Source organism: Rhipicephalus microplus, chromosome 9, assembly GCF_043290135.1.
Source record: "Rhipicephalus microplus isolate Deutch F79 chromosome 9, USDA_Rmic, whole genome shotgun sequence".
Taxonomy (NCBI): domain Eukaryota; kingdom Metazoa; phylum Arthropoda; class Arachnida; order Ixodida; family Ixodidae; genus Rhipicephalus; species Rhipicephalus microplus.
In genome coordinates this window covers 16,933,155-16,955,560 of record NC_134708.1, presented here as the reverse complement: position 1 = coordinate 16,955,560, position 22,406 = coordinate 16,933,155, and the positions used below count along the sequence as shown (strand labels likewise).

Sequence of the window (22,406 nt, the reverse complement as noted above, 5' to 3'; positions counted from 1 at the left end):
TTAGCAGCTAAAAATTATAACTGCACATTTTTAAACATATAAGTCATGCACAAAAAACTTTTTTTTATTATTCAGAAACTACTTCCAGCTGATCAGCGAGACTGACGAGATGGCGTGGTTTGGCTCTGAAGCCTTGACTGTACTGCCACAGAAAGTTGTCCCGCGTGCAGTAGACCGTACTAAAGTCCAGGTTTACTACTAGTGCTGTATTCGTAGCACTCCGCTAGTAGTACAGCACTAGTGGACTGTTCTTGTGTCTCTCACACAGCATCTCGTTGCCCATAATCACAGTAGTTACGTAATCGCAGCCATTTACTGACCTTGCAAATGTAGTTGAATCGCCGCACGTCTTTGATGCCATTGCGAAAGTCTAGCCTACGAAACGCTTCGCTGATAGTGTTGTAACCAGCAACCTGCAAAAAAATGCAAGTGCACAGCCGTGAAATTTTCCGTCAGCCTATTGCTCTAATGCTCGTAATTTCCTAGCAATTGTGAACTTAAATAAATTTCACAACCTCTAAAGCTTTATTAATAAAACTTTTTTCAGTTAAACATTAAATATACTGAATGCTGTAAGTCTTATGAACTACTTTATTTGATATCCTTTTGAGGAAGACACTTTGATTAGTGTGGTGCACGCTTTAAGCGAGTGTCCCGGAAAAGTGCGCGGCACTAAAGATCTGAAGACAAGCAGTGCACGCGCAGGCACCTGGCGAAGAGGACGACGAGGAACATCGGCACGAGGGCGCTATGACACAACATAATAGGAAAGTGGCCCAATCAGTAGTTAGGACAAAGATTTCAAGGGGCCAATGGCTTGTTGACACGGCAACTTCAATGGGAAGCCGAGGAGTCGACGCGAAGAGTGTTACGGCGGTCGACAAGGGGCTCTTGGTTTACAAGTGAGGAAGCATCTATAAAATAAGGTTTCTCTTCTTATCCTTCCTTTAGTAATATCTCCGTGCACTTTTTTGTCAACACATTTTATCCTCATGTGTGAAGTTGCACAAGGAGACAAGGGACGAATAAAATAAAAGATGCGACAGGACCCCCAAAACTAAAAACTAACTTATTTTGAAAAAGACGGGGCTACTATATATGCACACCAGTGCATCAGCTGATGAATAGTCACCAATTCGCCAAGCTTTCAACTTGACTAAAATGACATGTTGGGTACGATGCCAGAAAGGACTACCCTTAGTTCAATTGGTGCTGCTGCTTCCATCACTGCATAGAATGGTCTTATCACTCATTCATAGAATGGTCTTATCACTCATTGGTGACATTCACTACTTCAAGTGAACCAAGCAAGCTCACCTCTCGTGTGCACTTGAGCGTGATCTGGCAATAGGGCTGCTGCAAGAGCCGCCGCTGCTTGGTGTCAATGTCGAGGCACTCGTCTCCGCCACCTGCATCTCCGCCAGCTAAGTTCGGTGGTGGTGATGGTGAAAGGTCATAGTCTGCCGGTTGCTCCAAAGAATCAAGACTGGAAAGCAAAGAAATTTTTTTGCCTGTTTATTATCGTTTAGTGGTGAAGCACGACATCATATGTCAGCCCAGAACAAAGCCTGTGTGTTGGTGATGAGATATAAACTCACAAAAAAAAGACACTGTGCACACTCGTCTTCAAGGAAATAAAGGTAGAAAAAGACAAAGATAAATAGGCCAGAATAAACAGATACAGAAAAAAAGGCCCGCATAGCCATGTACAGATTAGAGCAGCAAAGGGCGGGAAAGAGAGGCAAGAGCCTAGCCAAGACAGGACCAGCTAGGCGAAAACCAGCTCCACTGTGGCCCAGCCTTGCACGACTTGGTGAAAGCTGTTTTAAAAAGTCAGTAATCTATAAGTTTGGTACACATGTGTTACCAGTCGCATGTGAGATGTCAGTATGCATGGCTGCAATGACAAAGAGCAGCCAGTCACACAACATTTACAAGATTCATAGAGTGTCCACTAGGGCTGTGATAACAACGTCGACATCGCTGTCAGTAGCCAGTCTAGTGCTTCCAAAAGATGCGATAGCTCAATAACACATGTGTACTTTGCCTTCATGCAGCAGTTGCCAAGATTAGCATACAACTGCAAACATCCCAAACAACCTTCAGCTTACCCATGCTACACAATCAACCATGACGCTGCTTTGTGGGCTGCAAGGACAATTAGACGGGAAGCAGTGCAATTGTACACCAAGTGTCACTGCGACATTGTCATTTGCCTAATGTTAAAGCGAGGCACCCTACCAGCGCAAGCACAATCAATCTAGCGCAAAGGTCATCTCGGGAACTCGTTTCCACGCATCCTGTCGACACCGGATGCCTGACAAATGAATGCAGCCTCCCTTTTGTGAATGAGAGCATTTGTTGGTCGCCTCAAAATGATCACTCAAGCAAGCTTTTCTTCTGTCACCACCAATGCATCAGAATAGTGTTTGGCCAACCTAAACAAGCTCTATTAATTAATGTAACCACATAAAGAGATCCTTTCCCGAGGCTTTGTCGCAAATCTTGTTTATGCAGCTGAAGTTGCTGGACACTAACACCTCCTACAGAGATAATCTTTAGCATGAGTCAATTGGCAAATGAGAGTGGGGAAATTTAAATGGCTTGTGATGCCCACACTTCTGAGGGGCTCAAACTATATATATATATATATATATATATATATATATATATATATATATATATATATATATATATATATATATAAACTATAGGTTAAGACTGGGCATAAAATGAACAGAATATGTGAAACAATATCTAGGCAGTTAGCTAGACTTATGCAGCAGTATTACAAGTGTAGCATCACATTCTCCCAGGGAAAAAAAAAAACTTTGAATGGTACTGTCAGTGTAGGCTGCAAGAAAGACTTTTTTAGTTCACTGGTTACACGCATGCTGTGGCGCTTTGCAAAGCTTCAAGAATCATTTCAGATTAGCCAATACATTTCACTCTGTTATCCACGCATATGTATGTACAAGAAGTCAGCAGCTAGTCTGGTAAAGAAACTGCAGGTGTTAGTATAACGAGTCCTTATAAGCATCCACTAAGGATTTTAAAAGACTGGCCTTCTAAGCGAACTATAGTTTAATCATAAAATCTTATTTGCAAGCCTTCAGTAACTTTTTTTTTTTCAAATAGATCGTTATTCGATCAATCAATCCGTTCATGGAATAAAGTGCATGCATATATCTCATTCGTGCATCAGAGCCTGAAGACAGTAGATGCCGTGCAGTTTCTTTTTTTCACCTGAAGTCGAAAGCTTTCCATTTCAAATAGGCTTTAATTTAAACCAGCAGGAGTTGTATTTTAAGAAAAAAAAAGGGGGGGGGGCAATACCAAGAGCAACTTCACCTAGAACACGCACGCTCCCCCCCCCCTCCCGTAACAGCTGTACAAGAACTGATAATTTTTATCCGCTTCTCAATCATCCATATATACATTTGATCCTCGCAGCTGGCGCTCGAAAAAAAAAAAAAAGCGTGCGGCTAGCCTGTCGCTTTTGGACGCGCTATCAAAGGGACAAAAATAAAAAAAAAATATTAAGCGGTCCCCGCGGGCAAAACTACTGGCGCGCGGCCCCAGCAACGGAAACTGGATGTATACGCAAAAAGCTCAACTGTGCGGGCGACGACGCGGTGTGACCTCGGTCTCGAGCAAGAGCGGCCGATTGGGCAAACGGTTTTCTATTCGTCGAGCGCTCATATTCGTCGCAGCCAGCAAGACGCGTGCTAAGCCAAAAAGCCTAAGCGGAAGTTCCGACGGAGCTGCGGAATGAAGCGTGCCTGCCTCTGGGAAAGGGCAATAATTAAATGCGATCGGGCGGGATCGAAAAGTGCTGCGCTTTAAACACAGTAGCTTGCTACACAGCATTTTGCGTGCGTGGCCGATGATGCGTCATGCGCATTCGGACAGATCCGCGCGCCAACAACAACAAAAAAGCCATATGTGGAAAGAAAAAAAAAAGAAGCGTGAATAATCTTCGTGCACGGCTAAATAGGTCATAGCAGTGCGGCTGGCCAGAGAAATACGAGGATAGCTGCCAGCCAGGAAGCGCGTTCCTCCCCCTAGTGAGCGCTCCACGCCTGCCCGCCTAACGATGACCGTTATTTATTTTTCTTTCCTTTTTAACGCGTTCGCGCTGTGTTGGATGTCCGAACCACCCCTTCCCTTCTTCGGTTATTTGGCACGAGCTGCACACAGTCGGCTTGGGAAACCAGCGGAAACGCGAAGTACGTAGAGATCTTTTCGGTTGTGACGGACCCAAAAGGAGGCCTGAACGAGCGCGAAAGAAAGAAACACGGACGTACTTTTCTGCGTGCGAATGCGTGTTCGTTCGCGGAACGAACCGCGGTAAGTAGATGACGAGGTATTTTCCGTTTTAAGGCTTTCTCACATCTATTTTTTCCTTTGCAGCCAGCCATCCGCCACCTTCGTTCGCGTCACTACGGCTTGTTTTGAGAACGACCACAGGTGACGACCCATCTTTTTTTTGTAAACAAGTGGACAGGGCACGCAAACAATACCATACCAACATATTCGCGCACGATTTTAAATGAAAAAAAAAATGGCAGTTCCGAAACCAGAACTACGTATATGGTTTTAGCCTTCAATGTGTCTACGCTCACCATGACGCTCACAGCTTAGCAAACGATAGATCAAGGCAAAACGAAATCATCTAGCAACATACGAAAGAATCAAACATCAGAAAGCATACAAACGCTTTTTTTTTTTTTTTTGCTCGTGGCAAGAGGCGCAAACAGGATGGCGACGCAGCACAAAGGATCCAGCGCATCGCCCAGACAGGAGCATCAATTAACCTAGAACCTAGGAGTTTCCCGCGTATCCCTCCAACCGTGACCACTGTACAGTTCGAGCTATTCCCGCTCCAGCAATTTTCTTCGGACACGCTCGATGAAGAAGAACGAGTGCGGTTGCGAAGTTTCTGAAACGGCGGTTGCTAAGCGACCCGACATCCCAGTCGCCGTGCAAAACCCACAAGACAGACGGCATTTTTTTTTTCTCTCGGTTGAAAGCGCAAACGGGCCACAAAGACCGCCCAGGCGAGAATAACAGAAAACGGTGCCCGTAGTTATTAAAGGCAGAGACAGCGGGTGCATATGTCCACAAGAAAACACGCAAAAAAAGCATTCACGTGAACTGAGGATCGTACTGCCATGTACTGTACACATTCGCGCTTTAGTAATACACGGAATTAACAAAAAAAAAAAAGAAAGTGGTATAAACGTGAAAACACGTACACGGACCTGCATCTACCTCTTGAATACACATTAGCGTGCTCGCCTTTGTCGCCAAACTGCACAGCGCTAGAGCGTGGGGAAAAAAAGAAGAAAACGGACCGGGCGCTCTTTTTTTTTTTTTCACCCGAGGAGGAACTGGCCTACTTTTTGCATAAGTAGAAAGCACGGCCCCACGCTGCTACATTAGAGCACATTAAGCAACAGCCGAGAGTTGTTCCAGAGCAGTACGCGAGTGAGAGTCTGCGAATAAATTCGTTGCCGCAGCGCAGTTTCGCTTCTGCACGTCCCATTCAGACAAGAAGCAGCCGAGGACCGCCATCTTTGACGGGATCAGCTGGACGCGAGAGAGAGTGAAGAAAAAACTTCGCAATCGCTAAAAGAAAGCGCGCAAGCGAAGCAGTTTACTGCGCCTATCGCAAAAGATCCTTTTGTCTCTCCGGCTCCCGACAACAGCAACGTTGTTTGCCCTAGTCGCGCGTCTCCCATACATCGTCTCAGCCTCTCCTTCTCTAGCTGTACAGCTGTTCCGACCGTGTTGACTAAGGGAGATGCCAGATCGGTTACTGCTGAGCACTCACAAGAACTGAAATTTGACCAATCGTCAAATCGGTCAGCTAGCCTTCGAATGCAAGAGAAGAAAGCCGCGGGTATTGTCTCAACATGTTTAGTTCTCTTTCCACCCTTTCGCCGTCTCTTTCTTTCTCTCTCATCTGTGGGCCGTCTGAATCGATAAACGGCTCGTCCCGTTACGTTTCTCGTCCTTGGCAAAGACCCAGCGACAGACGAGAGTCTCAAACATGCACGCAAGTTGCAAAAAAAAAAAACCAGCAAATGCGACACTTCGCGTCGCGAAACACGCACACAAGGCACACCACACGTCGTACCTTTCGTCGGAGCAACAGTAGAATTCGAGGATTTTCTTCTTTTCCCAGCCTTCCTCGGTCTTGACCCAGGCTTCGCCCGGTGAACGCCAATCACGTCCTATGAACGGCATCACGCCGTCGAAGACTGGAGAAACCGCAGCTGTTCTCGACGAAGCGGACTAGACAGTGGCGTTTCGCTGAAGACGACTCGCACAACGCCAACGGCCTCCCCTAACCAGTCCACTCGCAACAAAGAAAAAACCCGACGGACACCGTGCGAGCGAAACAAATGGACACAAAGACTAGAAATAAAGCGGACCACGAAATTAAAAAAAGAACAACGCGCGACTTGGTCCTTCTCCGCGCTCGCAGGTCGCCGTCAGGCTCTCGTCAACTGCGTCGAGTCTCTCCCAGCGTCGCAGCCAGTTTGATGTTGCGTGCTTTTTGTTGACGGATCTGACGTCACGGAAGTCACGAGACTAACCTCTCGCGCGTTGCGTTGTAGATGGCGCGGTCCGTTCGAAAACAGAGCGAAACCGAAATCGGCCGTCACGAAGGCGCAGCCGTGGCACACTTGAGCTCTTTCTTTTGCACAATTCACCTCGCGAAATTTCTTTGGACACTCGCTTAATTGTGTACAGTTCTGAGCAGGGAAGCCAGCGCTCCGTCGCAATAGTGTGTAAAGCACGCGGAACATGTTTGAAGAGCAAAAACCTGCAAGTTCTCTTGACTGCTATTTTTTTTTCTATTTTCAGCTCGATATATTTCTTTCTGCCCCATCCGCACCTAACGAGGTTTTGCGATACTTCTAAAATCAGCCCACTTTAGACTTAACGACGATGTCATGTCATGACGTCACAAATTTTCGCAGTGTAAGTGACGTCACATGGTATGTTCCCACGTGATCGCGTTGCATCACTAGTGTCGACGCCAGTGGTCAATTTTCGCGTTTGAGGAAGCATATAAGGCTTTTGCCTTAATAAAAATTAAGTGTTGCTCTCGTTTGGAGTGTTAATTCCTCCCCTGCCTCACCTTGCTCTATCAATCATAATTAACTAGCAACTTTTTAACCAATCCCCTAGGATAAGAGGGAAACAAGCAAATTAGGATTATTTTTGTCCATTAATGTACAGGGTAGTTGAGAATTGTTGTGCCGACAGAACAATGCCAAAACCGACCGGTGTACCAACATGGGGTCAAAGTGTATGCAACACTCAGTACATGATGCGATGAATCGCTTTTACACTTTTACTTCCTTGAATACACCTTCGGAGGGGGTGATAATAAAGGAGCTAGAAACGGGTGTTTCCAACAGTTTCTGAAAAAAAAAAAAAAAAATACCTGAGTGAATAATGGCTGAAATAGTGTCAGAAAAGCCATTGCTGTCCTTTGTTGCTGCTTGGATAAAGAAAAAAGCATGAAAAGTAGTGGGGCAAGGATGTAGAGAACTTTGAGTGGATGACTGGTGCAATGAGCATGTGAAGGGGGTGTGAAGTGCAGGAAATGATTCAGCGAACTTATGAAATGCATGATAAAGAGATAAGGCAGAAACCTGTAGCAGGCATTTCTAAACCCGTATTTGCATTTGAAAGTTAAATGCTGAGAGCTATGAATATGCAAAATGAATGAACCTTGAAGCCTGATTTTGAACCAATTCGGGGTTTGATTTATAGTATATGTTTGCAGTGGCTTCCAGATCGAAGATGCATTTTTGATCTTCAGTGTGACAAATGGTATATGTACCAACAATGTGACATAAGGTGTAGCATGATATGTATAATGTCATCCAAGAAATCTTGGTGATTTATTTGCGGCTGAATTCATGTTAGTTGTGTGATGATACTCAGACAGATCATGAGGCAAACTGGCAACGAAACATTTGAATGATCAGCTGACTATACTGGAACACTAGCAACTGAGTGGATAAACATGAGAGCATTACGATGGAAAGACCAAGTGGTTACAAATGTAAGGTTCATCACACTGCGTTTGTGCATTAAGGTTGTGCTGAACACGTTTGATCATGTATTGGTAATAGTAGATTATGTAGATTGGTAACATGTATGGTAACATGTATTGGTAACAGTAGATTGGTAACAGTAGATTATGCAATCAGCAATAAAAGTGTAATACGCATGCTCTTTAGGCCTTTGTCCTGAAGCAAATGCAATTTTGCCAATAAGGCAATCATAACATGCACATTTCGCAGAGTGTCAACAAAAGATGGGTATGCCTGGAATACCTTATGCATGTGGACACTTCATCAGTTTTTGTTTCTAACAATTGCTTTGACCTAATAAGTTTCCTACATAAGGCTTGTTCGATAACTACCCGAAGGGTATCTTGAAGGGCCAGTTGGTTTTTTGCTATTTTTTTAAAATAGCTAACTATTTGCAAATTGAATGGTTTTCAATGGTTTCCTGTGTGCAGGCTACATGCTAGAAGAAATTGAAAATTTCAGGTCAAATTAAAAACTGCTGCAATAAGATGAAACAAAGAAGCATTATACAAAGCTGTTGTCAAATTAAAGGTATTCGAATAAGTACAAACACTAACAGCAAAGGAATAAAAAGAAAAAATTCAGCTAGCTTGCCTTCAAAACTACCAGTGAAGCTGTCTTGATGACGACTACTTTTAGCACAAAAAGTGATTCCATTATTTCTCTGTTCTCTGCCCCTCTAGTCACATGACCTGTGTGACAAACAATAGTAATAGTTGGGAGTTCGCATGCGAAAACTACGATACGAGGGACGCCGCAGCACAGCGCTCCAGAAATTATGACTACCTGGTGTTCTTTAGCGTGCGCCTATATCCAAGTATACGGGCCTCAAGCATTTTTCCCTTCATTGACAGTGCAGCTGCAGCGGCCTGTATTCAATCTTGCGATCTTTGAGTAAGCAGTCAAACACAATACCCAACGTGGCAGGTCTACTACTAATACTACTGCTACAACGACAACAGCACAGGGTTCACTGTGCTGTCACGTCGGACTGCTTCGCTACAATAACTAGAGAAGGAACAAAATGGGCTTCTTTGCATACTGTTTTATTTGTCACTTCAAACAGGACAATGGTGTAACCTTGTCTGAGCAACCAGAATATATTAGCGTATGTACATCACTGGCTAGAGGCCAACAGACAAGAGGAGGGAGAAGGGGAAAGAAAAAAAAAAGACTGAAACAAACACGGCCGACAAGAAAGGTAGACTCGTGCACGATTAGCCTCTTGTCTCAGTGTCCAAAGTGACTCGGCTACATAACAGTAGGAATTGGCGTGCCAACTAAGCAAACAAACTCGCGCCGTGTCCCTTCTAGCAGCAAAAACACCAAACAAGCTCAGATCTCTTGGGACAACTAAATCTCTGTGTGGAATGTTACGGAGCCGGCGGAGCTTCGTTTGCCGGTAAATAGTGAGCCGCGAGCGCAGTTCAAGATGTCGTTGACAAGGTCTTCCAAGCAGACGTGCAAAGGTGGTGTCATTTTTTTTTCTTTCTTTGCATGTCTTTGTTTTTTTCCCGGGCTCAAACACACAGCCAGACGAACAGGTAGGCTCCCCGCAATGTTGTCTCGTTCAGGTTAGCTCTTGATAGACACGACAATTATCGTTATCAGTGTGGCCAGAACGATAACGCCGATGACAAACAGACAGAACATCTTCTTCCGAGCCTTCTCCTGTATAGACGAGGTGGAGGGCAAAAAGAAACACGTTTAGGGCAACCAGCAAATGATAGTATGCAAAACACAAAACGATGCTCTATACTGAATAACTTCACAAGTAAAACAATTGTTCATCTCATAAGGTAATTCCACACCAAACATCCCAGCCACTTTTACGAGCATCTCAAATGTATTCGGAAAAAAGAAATCGTGAAAAAAGTGAGAGAACACGCACCTGATGTTGCCTTGCCTTGGCCACTTGCTGAACCCCTTCTTCAACGTGCACTGCGGCACTCTCAACATTTGCTTCAATGCTGTCTGCAATTTGGGAACATAAAAAATGGATTATAAGTGTGCCAAAGGGAGCAGTATTTAAGCTGTTCGGGTGCTTTTAGAAGATGTACGCACTTGCTAAATCTGTTTAAGTTGACCATGTCCTCTTTCAAGGATGTTCTTATCTAATCGCTCTCAAAAAAGTGATTGCTGGATGAAACAATAAAATCTACACTACCGTTGAACCCCTTTATAAGGCACATGCAATGTGGGTAGTAATTCTTGTCTTTTATATGAGGTGTCTCTCATAAGCAGAGTACAATGTAGAATTTTCTTTTCCATGCCCTATTTCAGTGCAGGCATCTCTTATGCCCACTTGTCTCTAACATTAGTGTCTCTTACAAAGGGGTATGCCTGTATTTCTTAAATTTTGCGACACAATTACAGCACCATGGCCGTAAGTCCTGCCAAAGACACAAAGCACAGTTGTGGTGTTTGAACTTGCTAAGGTAGCTTTACGACACCTTCAAAATACAGCCTACCCCATCTTTAGCAGTAACATCTTTAGGCCCCATACGAAAATTTTTAGAAGTCCATTATGTCCCAACAAGTTGGCGCATCAAGTGTCGCATGAAGCTGTGGGAGTGAGAAAAACGGTCGTTGCTTGCAGCGCAATTATTTTGGCACAAGGGTGTCAATTTTGGTGCTGTCTGCCCATTCTCATCTGCTGCTCACTCTTGGGGCAGCTCGGGTGACAAGATAGCCAACAATCTCGAAGAAGCGCAAAGAGATTACAACAACCTTCATATCCACCAATCTCTCTACACTCAGATGTCATTCTGCGTCACAGACGTGAAAAGGATAACGTTAAGCAATGTCCCTCAAACTTAAAGATTATTTCGTTTTGCCTGACCCACTCTTAAAAACAGCACAAGCACCTCAGCTCCTTGTTTTCCCACCTAGATTTGTAACCGTATCTCACCCTAGTGAAATGAATAAAGTATGTACCAACCCTCCACTTTCTGCTTGCTAAATGTCTAGCTTAAATGTTTGGCACTAAAAAACTGACCTTTGTGGACAAGTGTACTTATAAACTAAATCAGATCACAAGTACTATACAGTAGACTCTCAGTAAATGGAAATCCGTTTAATGGAACTGCTGCTTAAATGGAACAAGTGCATTTGACAAAATTGGTTTCATTCTTGCATTTTGTACCCCTGTTCATCTCTCAGTAAACAGAAATCCTGTTAAAAGAACAAATTTTACAGGTTCCTTCAGGTTCTGTAGAGTCTGCTGCATAATGCTTGTGCCTCAACCCATGGTCCTCAACTCCTTGACAGTTTTGAACGGGTGTGACTCACCCACCTGCGATTCGATCTCCCCACGAGCGTTTTTGAACGACACTAGCTCGTTTCAAGGCTACGTCATGCGTCGCTTCACAAATGACAGCAATTGTCCGACTATTCTATTTGTTTTAACTGCCAATTTACATTTTTTTGCAACTTGTGGTAAGAAAATGTTGTCCAGTGAAGACAATGCGGGTGCTGCTTGTGCATTGTTGCAGAAAAAAACGCATATTTCTCGTACAGCTCTTCAGCACTAATTATTCAGATACAAAAGATTATTTTGATGACTTGGCACACTATATTCAAGATCTGTGGAGGGGAGGTGGAGGCCTTTGCATCGGCATAGATAAAAACATAAGGTGGCAGCCAAAACGTCCTAAAATAAAGAATGCACACTCGTGCTTCCAATGAAATAAATCACTGAATACACATTTGTTCAGTTTTTCATTCACTCTCACTCAATTAGTGAATAATACAGTGAAAATCATGGGAGGGGAAAAGAGGTCGCATATTTGAAATCTCTCATTAAAGGGAGGGGGCGCTCGTTCGGAATTCGACGGTAGGTCCTCAACAATATTATTTTGCGAATCGTGAAAGATATTAATTGGCATGGTATAATTAACTTTGCTATGCTTATTTGACTTAATTAACATCTCAAAAACTTTTTTGTCAATCAAAACATGCTTTTTAGAAACAAGATATTTCATGCCAAGTATATAAAAAAATTTTTTAGAGAGGAAAGTTCTAAAAAGAAATAAAGCTTAAGAGAAAACAATACTTTAAAACTTTTTCTTCTGACATATTCTGATAAATACTGCTCAAGTTTATGTATAATTAAGTGCCGATTTTAAAATTGTCATTTTTCTAGTACAATACATAGTTTATAGGATATCAAGAGTATCGTGCACCTTGCCGAGAGCGAGACATTTTTTTTTAACTAACATGGTTATAAAAAAAATTAGCATACCGCAAGACTAAGTTGGAATGAAAACTGCATGCAATAGAACAAGAATGGATATTCTCAGTCCATTTGAATGAATGTTATAGTATTCTGAGCAAAATTCCAACATGACAATGGCCCACTCATGAATGGTAACATGCGATAACTACCGTATTTACTCGCATAATCCTCGCACTCACATAATTCTCGCACCCCCCACATTGCCCAAGAAAAAATACAATTTTTTTTCCTCGAGTAGTTATCGCACCCCTGAAAACTGCCACAATAATGTCGTCTGCTTGTTCCAGTCATTGATGATGATAGCGCGCACCATCTCTTAAGCATCAAGCGTACTATTGCACAGAGGTTCAATCCAACTCAAGCCAAGCCGATGTGGCCAGTGCGCGTTGTGGCGTGTTTTGTGTGTTGTGTCGGTAATCTTGGCACGTTATGGGGCGATACTGACGCCACACGGCTGCTTCAAGTTGCAAGTGATAGATCATGCGCTAAACAACGGCAACAGGGCCGCCGATAGGCCCTTTGGAGCCTACGAGTTTTGTGTTCACTACTAGTGACGTCAGCTGAAAGCCACCAAGACGCGTTGGGCTTGCCGTGTGCCTAAAACTGGGACTGATGGTAAACTTTATTTCTTCAGAAGGGAACTGCGAACGATTCTGTTAAATAGCCATCTGCCCAATACTGACGTCCTACGCTTACTTTTTGAGGGCTCCTGTTGAGCGCCGACCGCTACCGCAACGCCCACAAGCTTCGCGTATGGTATTCTAATTCTCAACTATTTGCTTCCACTTTTTGTGTCTCAAATAAATCTTGCCTTGTGTTGAAACTCTGCTTTTATTGTTGAGGTAAGTTCTAATTAGTACTTTTTAAAGCTTGCTGTAAGGTGCTTTTGTGAGAATTCCAATTTGCGGCCACTTCGTTTTCTTTTTCGCTCTCCGAGTTTTCGTAGAAAGTTTTCCCCGCGTAATTCTCGCACCCCCCAACTTTGCATCGGTTTTCTGGCAAAAAAAAGAGCGAGGATTATGCGAGTAAATACGGTATGCTGATTTACTTTGTAACAGGCCCAGTTCATAAAAACTTTGCTCACCTGAAATTAACAATATTTAATAAACGACATATTGTACCATAAAAATGACTGCATATTTCAAATCAGCATTAAAATATACACAAGCTCCAACATTATAGAAAAAAAGTAAAAAGAAATTTTAGGATCAGTGTTTTGTCCTGCCCTAGAAACCCAAATGTTAACTAGTATGGTTACTCACGCTGCAATATATATATATATATATATATATATATAAGGGAAAGAAGTGTATACCTAAGGGCTCGTTTTTCCGTGTTTCAAACACAATATTAATGAGATCTAACAGACAGTAATGCCAAGGAATGTACAGGGGAAGTTATTAGAACCAATGGAATGTAAATAAGAAGAAAGAAAAGTGGATGAAAAAATAGCCAGCCGTGGGCAGGAATCGAACCTACGACCTTCGAATAACGCGTTCGATGCTCTAACCACTGAGCTACCAAAGCGGCCTTCCCTCCATCCACTTTTTTGGGTTTATATGTGAATTTAGAAGTAGGAGTGACAGTCAGCGCCATCTATAAGCCAAATGGCGAGTGTGAAAACACTCTTATGCGCATGTTTGGCGTCACGTAGCACGTGAACTTATTACGAGCGGGCAGCTGATTAATTGTCCCTCTTATACAGCTTAAACACACCTAGTCTGCCAGTACGAGACCCTCGTTCAATGAAATAAGGGAAAGAAGTGTATACCTAAGGGCTCGTTTATATATATATATATATATACACGCACACTTGTTTTCATAAACAAAGAGCAGTGCAGGTGTGGCTGTATTGAACAAAAAGAAGTCTATAGCTTATAAATTAGTTTCTACAGGTCACTAAATAACGGCATGAGTATTTTATGACCAAAGTTTGTAATGAATGCCTAAGATGCCCATTAGTAAAGAAATACCTGAGTTAAAGCTTTTTGCAAGCACATGAAAATTGTTCAACCGTGAGAAATCTCGTAACATTATCTTGATCTTGTTGATTTCTGCCTCAAACAATCGACTTCAGGCCTCTGGGCCTGGCAGGGCAACTTGAAAAAAAAAAATAAGCGTTGGTCCCAGGTTCGAAAGCAGGACAAGGATGACCCTTCTCACAAAACCAAAGCTTTCCTTGAAACCCAAATACAGCAGACTCTGGTAAAGACACACTTAAAGGAACCAAGGTCATTTGTTCGTCTATCAGGAGTTAGGGTTATCAGAATGCTTCCCTCAAAAAAATATGCTAACATGTCAAGTGCGCCCAAATATGTTGCTTGAAAACACTGAAGTTTACTAACAATAGGGAAGAAAGGAACAAGAAAAAAACATTTGGCTGAGCTAGATGAAAGCTATGCCTTCAAGTAGAGTATTTACACGAATCTAACGAGCACTAAATTTCGAGAGTTCATAATAAATATGCACATGAATAAATTGCTACTATATTTTAGCAGTTAAACTGTAGCACGGCCCTATTTTCCCCTCTAGCTAAGCCCTTGTGTTCTGTTCTCCATTGCACTCCTGTTGGGAAACTGAAGAACGTGGGGAAGAATGCGAAGGGGCGCGCAGGCCTGTAGTTAGGCCTGTTGGTATGCCTGAATGCTTTATGCGCAGACCTTTCTTTTATGAATGCTTTATGCGCAGACCTTTCTCCACGTCAGGATTTGCTTTGCATCTACGCACCAGGAATGGTTCTTTTTTGCCTTTTGCTTTCTCTCGTTCGCCTGAATGTTCATTGCGCAGAATTGCTGCGTTTTCCGCCCCTGTGACAGTTCGTCTTAACAGAATAGGCCTGTAACGCGGTTTGTCTTAACCAGATATTTTTTGCATTGAGTGTATGGGAAACCAAACAAACATTCTTGTGTCGTTTGGCTTTAAACAAGAATTCGTCTTAACAGAGTTTGTACAACAGGAATTTACTGTAGGATCGTCAATGAAGCTTTGTGCTCCAGTTGTGTAGATGAGAGTTTGTGTTTTGTCGAACATTTCTCGCCACTGAAGATATCCAGAAATTTATTAGCCGCACAAAGTACTGCCCAACCGACATGAACCAACAGCCAATTTGAGAAGTCATGTTTACTGGTTATGCAGAAGACGTCTTTAATTTGCAAAAAACGCAATAGTCGTGCCAGGTATCGCAAATACAGCATGAACAGACCAGCAATAGCAGGCCATATACGCATGCTTCGCACTGCTTACCGATCATGTCTCCTTGATCGTGAACCATAGTCGCAAGGTCCTTGAATATTGCATTGACATCCACAATGTCGTTCTGTGAAACAGAAAACAAGATAAGACATTGATGCCAAATTGAAGGAGCAACACACAACTCCATTCTTTAGTTTTGCCTACAGCCATTTCTAACGACTGAGCCTTGGCGTGAACGTTCCAATAAACTACAAGATATAAATAGGTAAATATTTTTGTATGCTTTTCATCGCATTGTGCTTGTAACCAGCAAGTTTGTCATGTCAAAAGAAAAAATAGAAATCGTTTAGACTATCACATAATACTCTGAGAACACTAGTGATGTTTTTTATCATCATTGTAGGCGTATTAATGTAGAATGAAGCCAAGGCCAAAGTTTCATTTTTAAATTTCCCACTTAAATCACTATGCATGACATCACAGATTTCAATGTGAATCTTCCATATTTTGGCCACATTGAGCCAACGAAATTTCACTATGTTATGTATCTGGTCCCCTCAGTGCACAATGCGTTCACTAATTTTTACCCATTAAGAAGTACGCAGGCCCTGGCATAGGCGCTGTCAAAATCTGTGATGCCACAGTGACGGGTGCTGGAGTTTCAAGGTGGTGTCGACACCCGCATTTACTCGCTTCTCACAGCAATTCGAGAAAAATAACTTTTTTTCCCTTTGGCGTCATGTGCACCATCATGTTTGTTCTTTAACCCTGCTACAGAGCGCAACAACAAGATCCATTTCAGTAGCACACCGATGCTCACGACGAGAGTTCTCCATTACACATCATAGCGTGACGTACGCGCCCCTCACCTCTAGTTTGCGGATAGCTTGTTCCCGCTCTCGGAGCATCTCGATGTTGACTTGCTCGTCCATTTGGGCAAAGCTCTGTGCCTGCTGCTGTGGCTGCTGCGCTTGCACGGGCGAGGCCAACTCAATCAGGTTGCCTGCGCCACCCCGGCTGCTCGACGACTCAAACTGCAAGCACAGCAGTGAGGCAGCGGTTATTGTGAATGTGCTTGCCCCCTTTCAATCATTCAATTAATCAATCAATGAGAACACCATTTTCACCAAGCACAAAATTTGATATACAAGGATTATTTCGACTGATGGCCTAAAGTAACCAGCAGCCAGTCCGATTCACTATGCAACAAAATATGTACAGGCCAGCTAAGATGAAATAAAGCAAGAAGTAAATACATATACATACATGCATATACGAGGATCTTTTTTTTTTGTAATGGGTCATATCCAAAACCGAAACTAGCTAAATAAGACTGTATTGACACATACATACTTTCAACTTTCCTCTCAAACAGTATTAGTGAATCACTACTTATTATTATGAATTTATTAGTAAACAAGAAAGTTTGAAGTGCGTACGTGCCAATAGAGCCTTATTTGAGCTAGTTTCACTTTTGGACCTGGCCCATTTCGAAAAAAGGCTCCTCATATGTACAAACAGGCATACACTAACTTTTGTGTGAATAGTTATTTATTGAAAATATGAAAATGAACGTCAACTCAGAAAATTCTGTCAAACAGACACACACGTTTTCAATTTCAGCATACACACAGGTTTACAACTTACATGGGACTGCATACTACTTTTTACAGTTACACAAGCACACATGTGCAAACGTAAAAGCCATCCTTTATCCATAGTAATTCGACTGTAAGCACAAAACATTCGTTGCTTTTGAAGTGCGATTTGGGTAACTAAGACCCTTGTTTGAAGTGAGCTAATCTGAAACACAAGAACTTGACACTCGTCGAGATTTCGAAGATTTTGTAAAAAAGAAAAAAAAAGGAACATGCAGCATAGTCGCAGCGAAAGCTGGAATGGCAGCTTTTCGGAGTGCTTTTTCAAACACTCTTTGAGTAACTGCTCTAAGCACACTTGCAGGGCACCCACACACATAAATATTCCCAATTTTCGTCTAGTAGGGAGGCATTCACTATACCAACCTTCGTCATTCTTCGGAGAAGCACGGTACCTGCTACACACTTAAAAAAAACTTTGTGCAATTTTTTTATGCTGCAGCTGACGATGATGAAGAAATATGCCTGAAGCATTTGTAATGGGTTAGAGAATTGAATGGCTCACTTGTTACGCAATTCGCATTGTGTGACGCCTGGTTGTTCCTTCGCTAATCTAAAGCACTTTATTAGACTCATATTAATGTGATTCGTTTCCCGACACCATGCCTACCTAAGGCCAGTTTGCAACGAAGCTTCAAGCACCAGCGTGGCTCTGTGGTAGAATACTGGGCTGGCACGCAGGGGGATATGAATTCGAATCCCATTGTGTCCTTTGTGTTTTTTATTTACTGTGTTTTCTTCGTATTTTACACGATAGTGCTTACGAATACCGGCGGTAGACAACTACGGCACATGCGACCCTTGTTGTGATCTCCTAACAGCTTTCGCTATAAAATTAACAGACATATGACACAAGCCAGCTGTAAATTTTCTATATTGTTCATATCTGTTCTTATTGCCCTTCCGCCATAAAAGCACAGTAGGCAACTGAATTTATTAGCAGCTGGGCTGCAAGGATGACCGGGTAATAGAAGCTGCAATTTGCAGTTTGGGGTGAACCTGGCCACACCATACACAGAGATGTGGTCGGCGAAAGTCACAAAATGGGCCGGATGGTAGATCATTAGAAGAATTGGTCGCATGGCGACCTGGACACAAGGACAAAAGAAGACGTGAAGACGCACACAAAGCGTTGAATGTGTGTCATCCTTGTGCCTTCTTTCATCCTTATGTAAAGTTTGTTGCACAACCAATTGCTTGATAAACAGGGTAGCTTCACAACGGCAAATTTAAGAGACTGACACATTTCAATGAATTACCCACAACTAGTTATTGTTTGAACAATGAACATTAAAAAGAGGAATGCTTTGCATTAAGCAAAACAAAAAAGGTTAATAAGATTAACATGAATCTCTTGTACAAGTGTTTATAATTATACAAATATATGGCCTAAATCCTTAAGAGGGGTACCTACACTAATTTTTGAAGCAGAGCTTACTTACTCTGCCATACAAATCTGAATATGGTGATCTCTCAAGCAACTGTAAAGCTCAGTAAATGCACATAAAATTATACTTTGACATTGAAGTCAATTTTCATATAGCGCACCTAATGACATTGTAACTATCGAGACATCACATCACAGTAATTTCGATGATCTCAGCCACCAGCAAGGCTACTTGTGATGATGTCATGTACCAAAACATACAAAATGGCCGCTTGTGCTTCCCCAATGGAGCTATGTAGAGGAGCTGCTACAGAAATGTTAAATATCTTGCTCGAGCATGCGACGAGAATATCATACTGTGTTGTAATGGCACGGTACTTTTGAACCCACATTGTAATAAATTTTCCAGAATGCAGTCACGCTTGCCAATACATTTTGTTGGCTCTGAACCTAGCCTTTCACTCGATGGAAAAAAAATGACTGATAAATATTTTTGTGTTAGTACCCTTCTAAAGGCAGAAGGGAAATATTGAGATTATGGTCTTTTTGCAGGTGGTTAGTCTCGGTGAAGAAAACAGCCACGAATAAAGGGATGAAATAAGTGTACGCAAGGAGACGCACCCCGATGCCCGAGGCGGCGCGGGCGCGCTTGACCGAGTCCTTCTCCTTGTCAGCCTCGGCTCGCTGCACCAGCTGGAAGTGGTGCAGGGCCTCGGAGAAGTCGTTGGTGAGCTTCTCGCGCAGCAGGCGCCCGGCGCCCTGCTCCCCGTAGGGCATGGCCGCCAGGGCTTTGAGCTGCCCATTGGTGTCCTTGGCCAACTGGTTGGTGTACTGCTGGATCTGGTGCCTGTAACACATCAAGCCACACCGATCAGTAGAGCACTTGACGTGCCATCCAGAGGTTATGGGTTCGATCCCTGTCAGTAGCACGTTGCCTTTTTGTCCACTTCATTTTGTCACACTTATAACTACTATAATACAATTGAAAGACTTCAAACAAAATTTTCTACACGTTCCTTGGCTTCAGTGTTGGCTTTGTACTAAGGTTGCGCCCTGCCGCGGTGGTCTAGGGGATAAGGTACTCAGCTGCTGTCTCGTGGGCCGCGGGATCGAATCCCGGCTGCGGCGGCTGCATTTTCAATGGAGGCGAAAATACTGTAGGCCCGTGTGTTCAGATTTGGGTGCACATTAAAAAGCCCCAGGTGGTCGAAATTCACGGAGCTCTCCACTACGGCGTCTCATGATTATATGGCGGTTTGGGGATGTTAAACCCGACATATCCATAAACCAAGTTATTAAGGTTGCATCTCCCCAATGATACCAAGCTCTTAAATTCTACTTCTTTCATCCAAATTGCACAGAAAAGACGAACATGAAGAGCAGCTGGGAAGTAACAGATGACAGCAAGCTCATGTCTTCCAGAAACCAAGGCAAGGGTAGTGGGTTTTACGAAGAGGCGACACCCCTGCTGATGGCATGCATGCCACTCGAGTGCCTTACAGGTGCACTTTGACACCGCAGCAGAAAGCATCTAACCCTTACATGACATAAATTTGAAACTAATTAGGAATAAGAAAAAAATAACCTACTGACTGTAACCTACTATCTGTGCTTGAAGTTGCGCTTAAATTTTCAATGTACAAATGAATCAGCTTTACTAGTCTTTTCTTTTTACTTCACTAAGCGTTACCAAACTTTTAAGTCACACTTTTTACTCACCGATGGGATGGATCAAGGTGACACCATTAATACACCAAGGTGGGCGCAATCGCGATATGTTTTTTGTGTGACCAGGAGAAAAAAAAGAACTGTTGCATCGCCAAGATGTAACTGCAGAAATGGGTATGAAGCACTTACAGCTGTGACCTCAACGACTCAGAGTCCTGTGAAGTCCCCAGTTGCTGCACCATCTTTTTCATAGACCCCACTGAAAGGTGTACAGAAAAAAAAAAAAAGATTGCTTCGAGACACAAGACATGTATCTCCTTGTCACTTCTTTAGCATAATACAAACAAGAAACTAGAAAAAAATTGCCTGCAAAAGATACTTTTGAACTTCACTTAAAAGAACGTAACGCAAGACTTTCCTCACCATTCTGACTGATTTTTTGGACATTTGTTCCTATCGTCTGCGAAAGACTCTGAAATTCTCCGTGCGAGGATCCTGCAAGTTAAATGTCACCAATCAGTGAACCACCAAAAAACAGCAAAGAAACTAGTACTGCAGTGGATAAACATCAGGACGCTAAAAACAAAGGCAACGTAGGTACACTACCTCCAGATCCAGAGCTGAAATTTGCATATTTTGTGGCCATGTTGGTCCTGGGCGAAGTCAGCCAAGTGCAATTTTAAAGCCCCTCTCGGACCTTTCTAGATGCGTTCCTAAAAAAATGGGAGATGCAAATGCAGAAAGCACAATGTTATGAGCAGCCGAGCAACAACAGGGAGCAGCCCACAACTACAAATTAAACTCATTGGGTCACGTGCCACTGCATCAAGTTTCACTGTAATAACAGACACCTGATTTAGCTGGTAGGTATTCATATTGAAGAGACAAGGTGTGCAAACACAAACACAAGACAGGGGTCAAGACACCACAGACTCCTGTGTCCGGGTTCCACTATGATGGATGCTCAAGCCAACCGCGTCAATCGCATTTAGCGCACATACGAGCTACGGTGCAATACCCGATAACAGCTTACGCCTGAATACCTATCAGGCGTGAAGCAGCTATTCGGGAAGAGCAGACTGCTTTTCGCTTTTGTCTACCGCGCAAGTGTCGAGGCAAACCGGCCGGATAAGAATGCCTTGCGCTGTCACACAATCGAACGTGTGTGCCGGGAAGCTTTAAATAGGCAATTGTGTTTCGATACAACCTGCACGTCGAGCTACTCCTCTCACTGTTCGCGGGACATGTGCATTTCGGGGCGTACAAGACACGACTGCTCTTTAAACAGAGGTATGCATTCTCAAGGCCGCTGCGACACGTTCAGCAAACGTCGTTTCCGAAGCTCGTTGTGTTTGGGGCAGCAATCGGCACGAGTCGCCCACAGGATGCATTGCACGGCGCACACACGTACCACAGAGCCGTCCACGTCGCGTACGCAAGGGGAGTCCGCTTTGAGTCTACTAATGGACCGATTGACCCACACTCGGGATTCACTCCGACGCTGTGTCACTTGGGGCGCTTCCTGAAACTAAGTACAGGAGAAATCGCCGCGCGAATACTCAGCTCGCATCACAAAACCACCAGCCACTGCCACGGACGCTACAACGATGAGAGAGGAATTCGCTATGCACCCGCCCATGTCTCTTCGTACGAGGAACAAACATAAAAAAAAATATGTGACACGGCGCGACATCATCTGACGATATCGTAAATGGGCGTTTCGAATGTCACAGCGCCGGAGGCGTGCCGTACATGCAAACAGAACGGTCTGCCTCGCCTCTGCTACGGTACTACGTGATCTGGTTTCCACGGGACTCGGATAGTGGGGTCACGAAGGGTGAATCACGGCGCTCGCGGCGGCGATGCAAAAACAACCGGCCCGACACGGGCTCGAGGTAGGCCTACCGCGATTGTGATGCCCACAGCTGAGCGGCCGCCGATCATCCGCGGGTTCCTATCGCTAGGGGCTTCAACGAGCGCCAACACCGGCCTCGCTTGCTGTCATCGGATGCTCGTCGTTTGGTCGACGTTTTTTTTTTCGTCACGGCACAACGATGCGCGTAGCACCCATCTACATCTGTCGTGCGCGGCGTCGACAGGATGTTGGTACCGCGCAAGCGAGCAGAGCAGCAGCGGAAGGTCGC

At 43.6% G+C, this 22,406-nt stretch overlaps 2 protein-coding genes and 1 long non-coding RNA gene across 3 annotated transcripts in view; 1 reads left to right on the top strand and 2 right to left on the bottom strand.

The window, feature by feature from the left end:
• The window catches only part of LOC119163521 (F-box only protein 25), a 19,070-nt gene extending 12,542 nt beyond the window's left edge, over nt 1-6,528 (bottom strand). The window contains exons 1-3 of the mRNA XM_037415530.2: nt 6,143-6,528; nt 1,318-1,486; nt 321-413 (exon numbers count right to left, since the gene is read on the bottom strand). Coding sequence (XP_037271427.2) covers nt 321-413; nt 1,318-1,486; nt 6,143-6,252 — 372 coding nt within the window. The 5' untranslated portion in view covers nt 6,253-6,528. The remainder of the gene's footprint in view (nt 1-320; nt 414-1,317; nt 1,487-6,142) is intronic.
• On the top strand, nt 4,213-19,284 carry LOC119163524 (uncharacterized). Its single transcript, XR_005108713.2, has 3 exons — nt 4,213-4,350; nt 4,414-4,470; nt 19,147-19,284. It is a non-coding gene; the product is annotated as an uncharacterized LOC119163524 (long non-coding RNA).
• On the bottom strand, nt 9,151-22,406 carry LOC119163522 (syntaxin-12). Its single transcript, XM_037415531.2, has 9 exons — nt 22,168-22,406; nt 20,869-20,975; nt 20,686-20,757; nt 20,452-20,521; nt 19,216-19,441; nt 16,419-16,583; nt 15,601-15,673; nt 10,012-10,094; nt 9,151-9,791 (listed from the first exon to the last, which is right to left on the bottom strand). The coding sequence occupies exons 2-9, from the start codon at nt 20,906-20,908 to the stop codon at nt 9,696-9,698; spliced, it is 825 nt and encodes a 274-aa protein (XP_037271428.1). The 5' UTR covers nt 20,909-20,975; nt 22,168-22,406; the 3' UTR covers nt 9,151-9,695.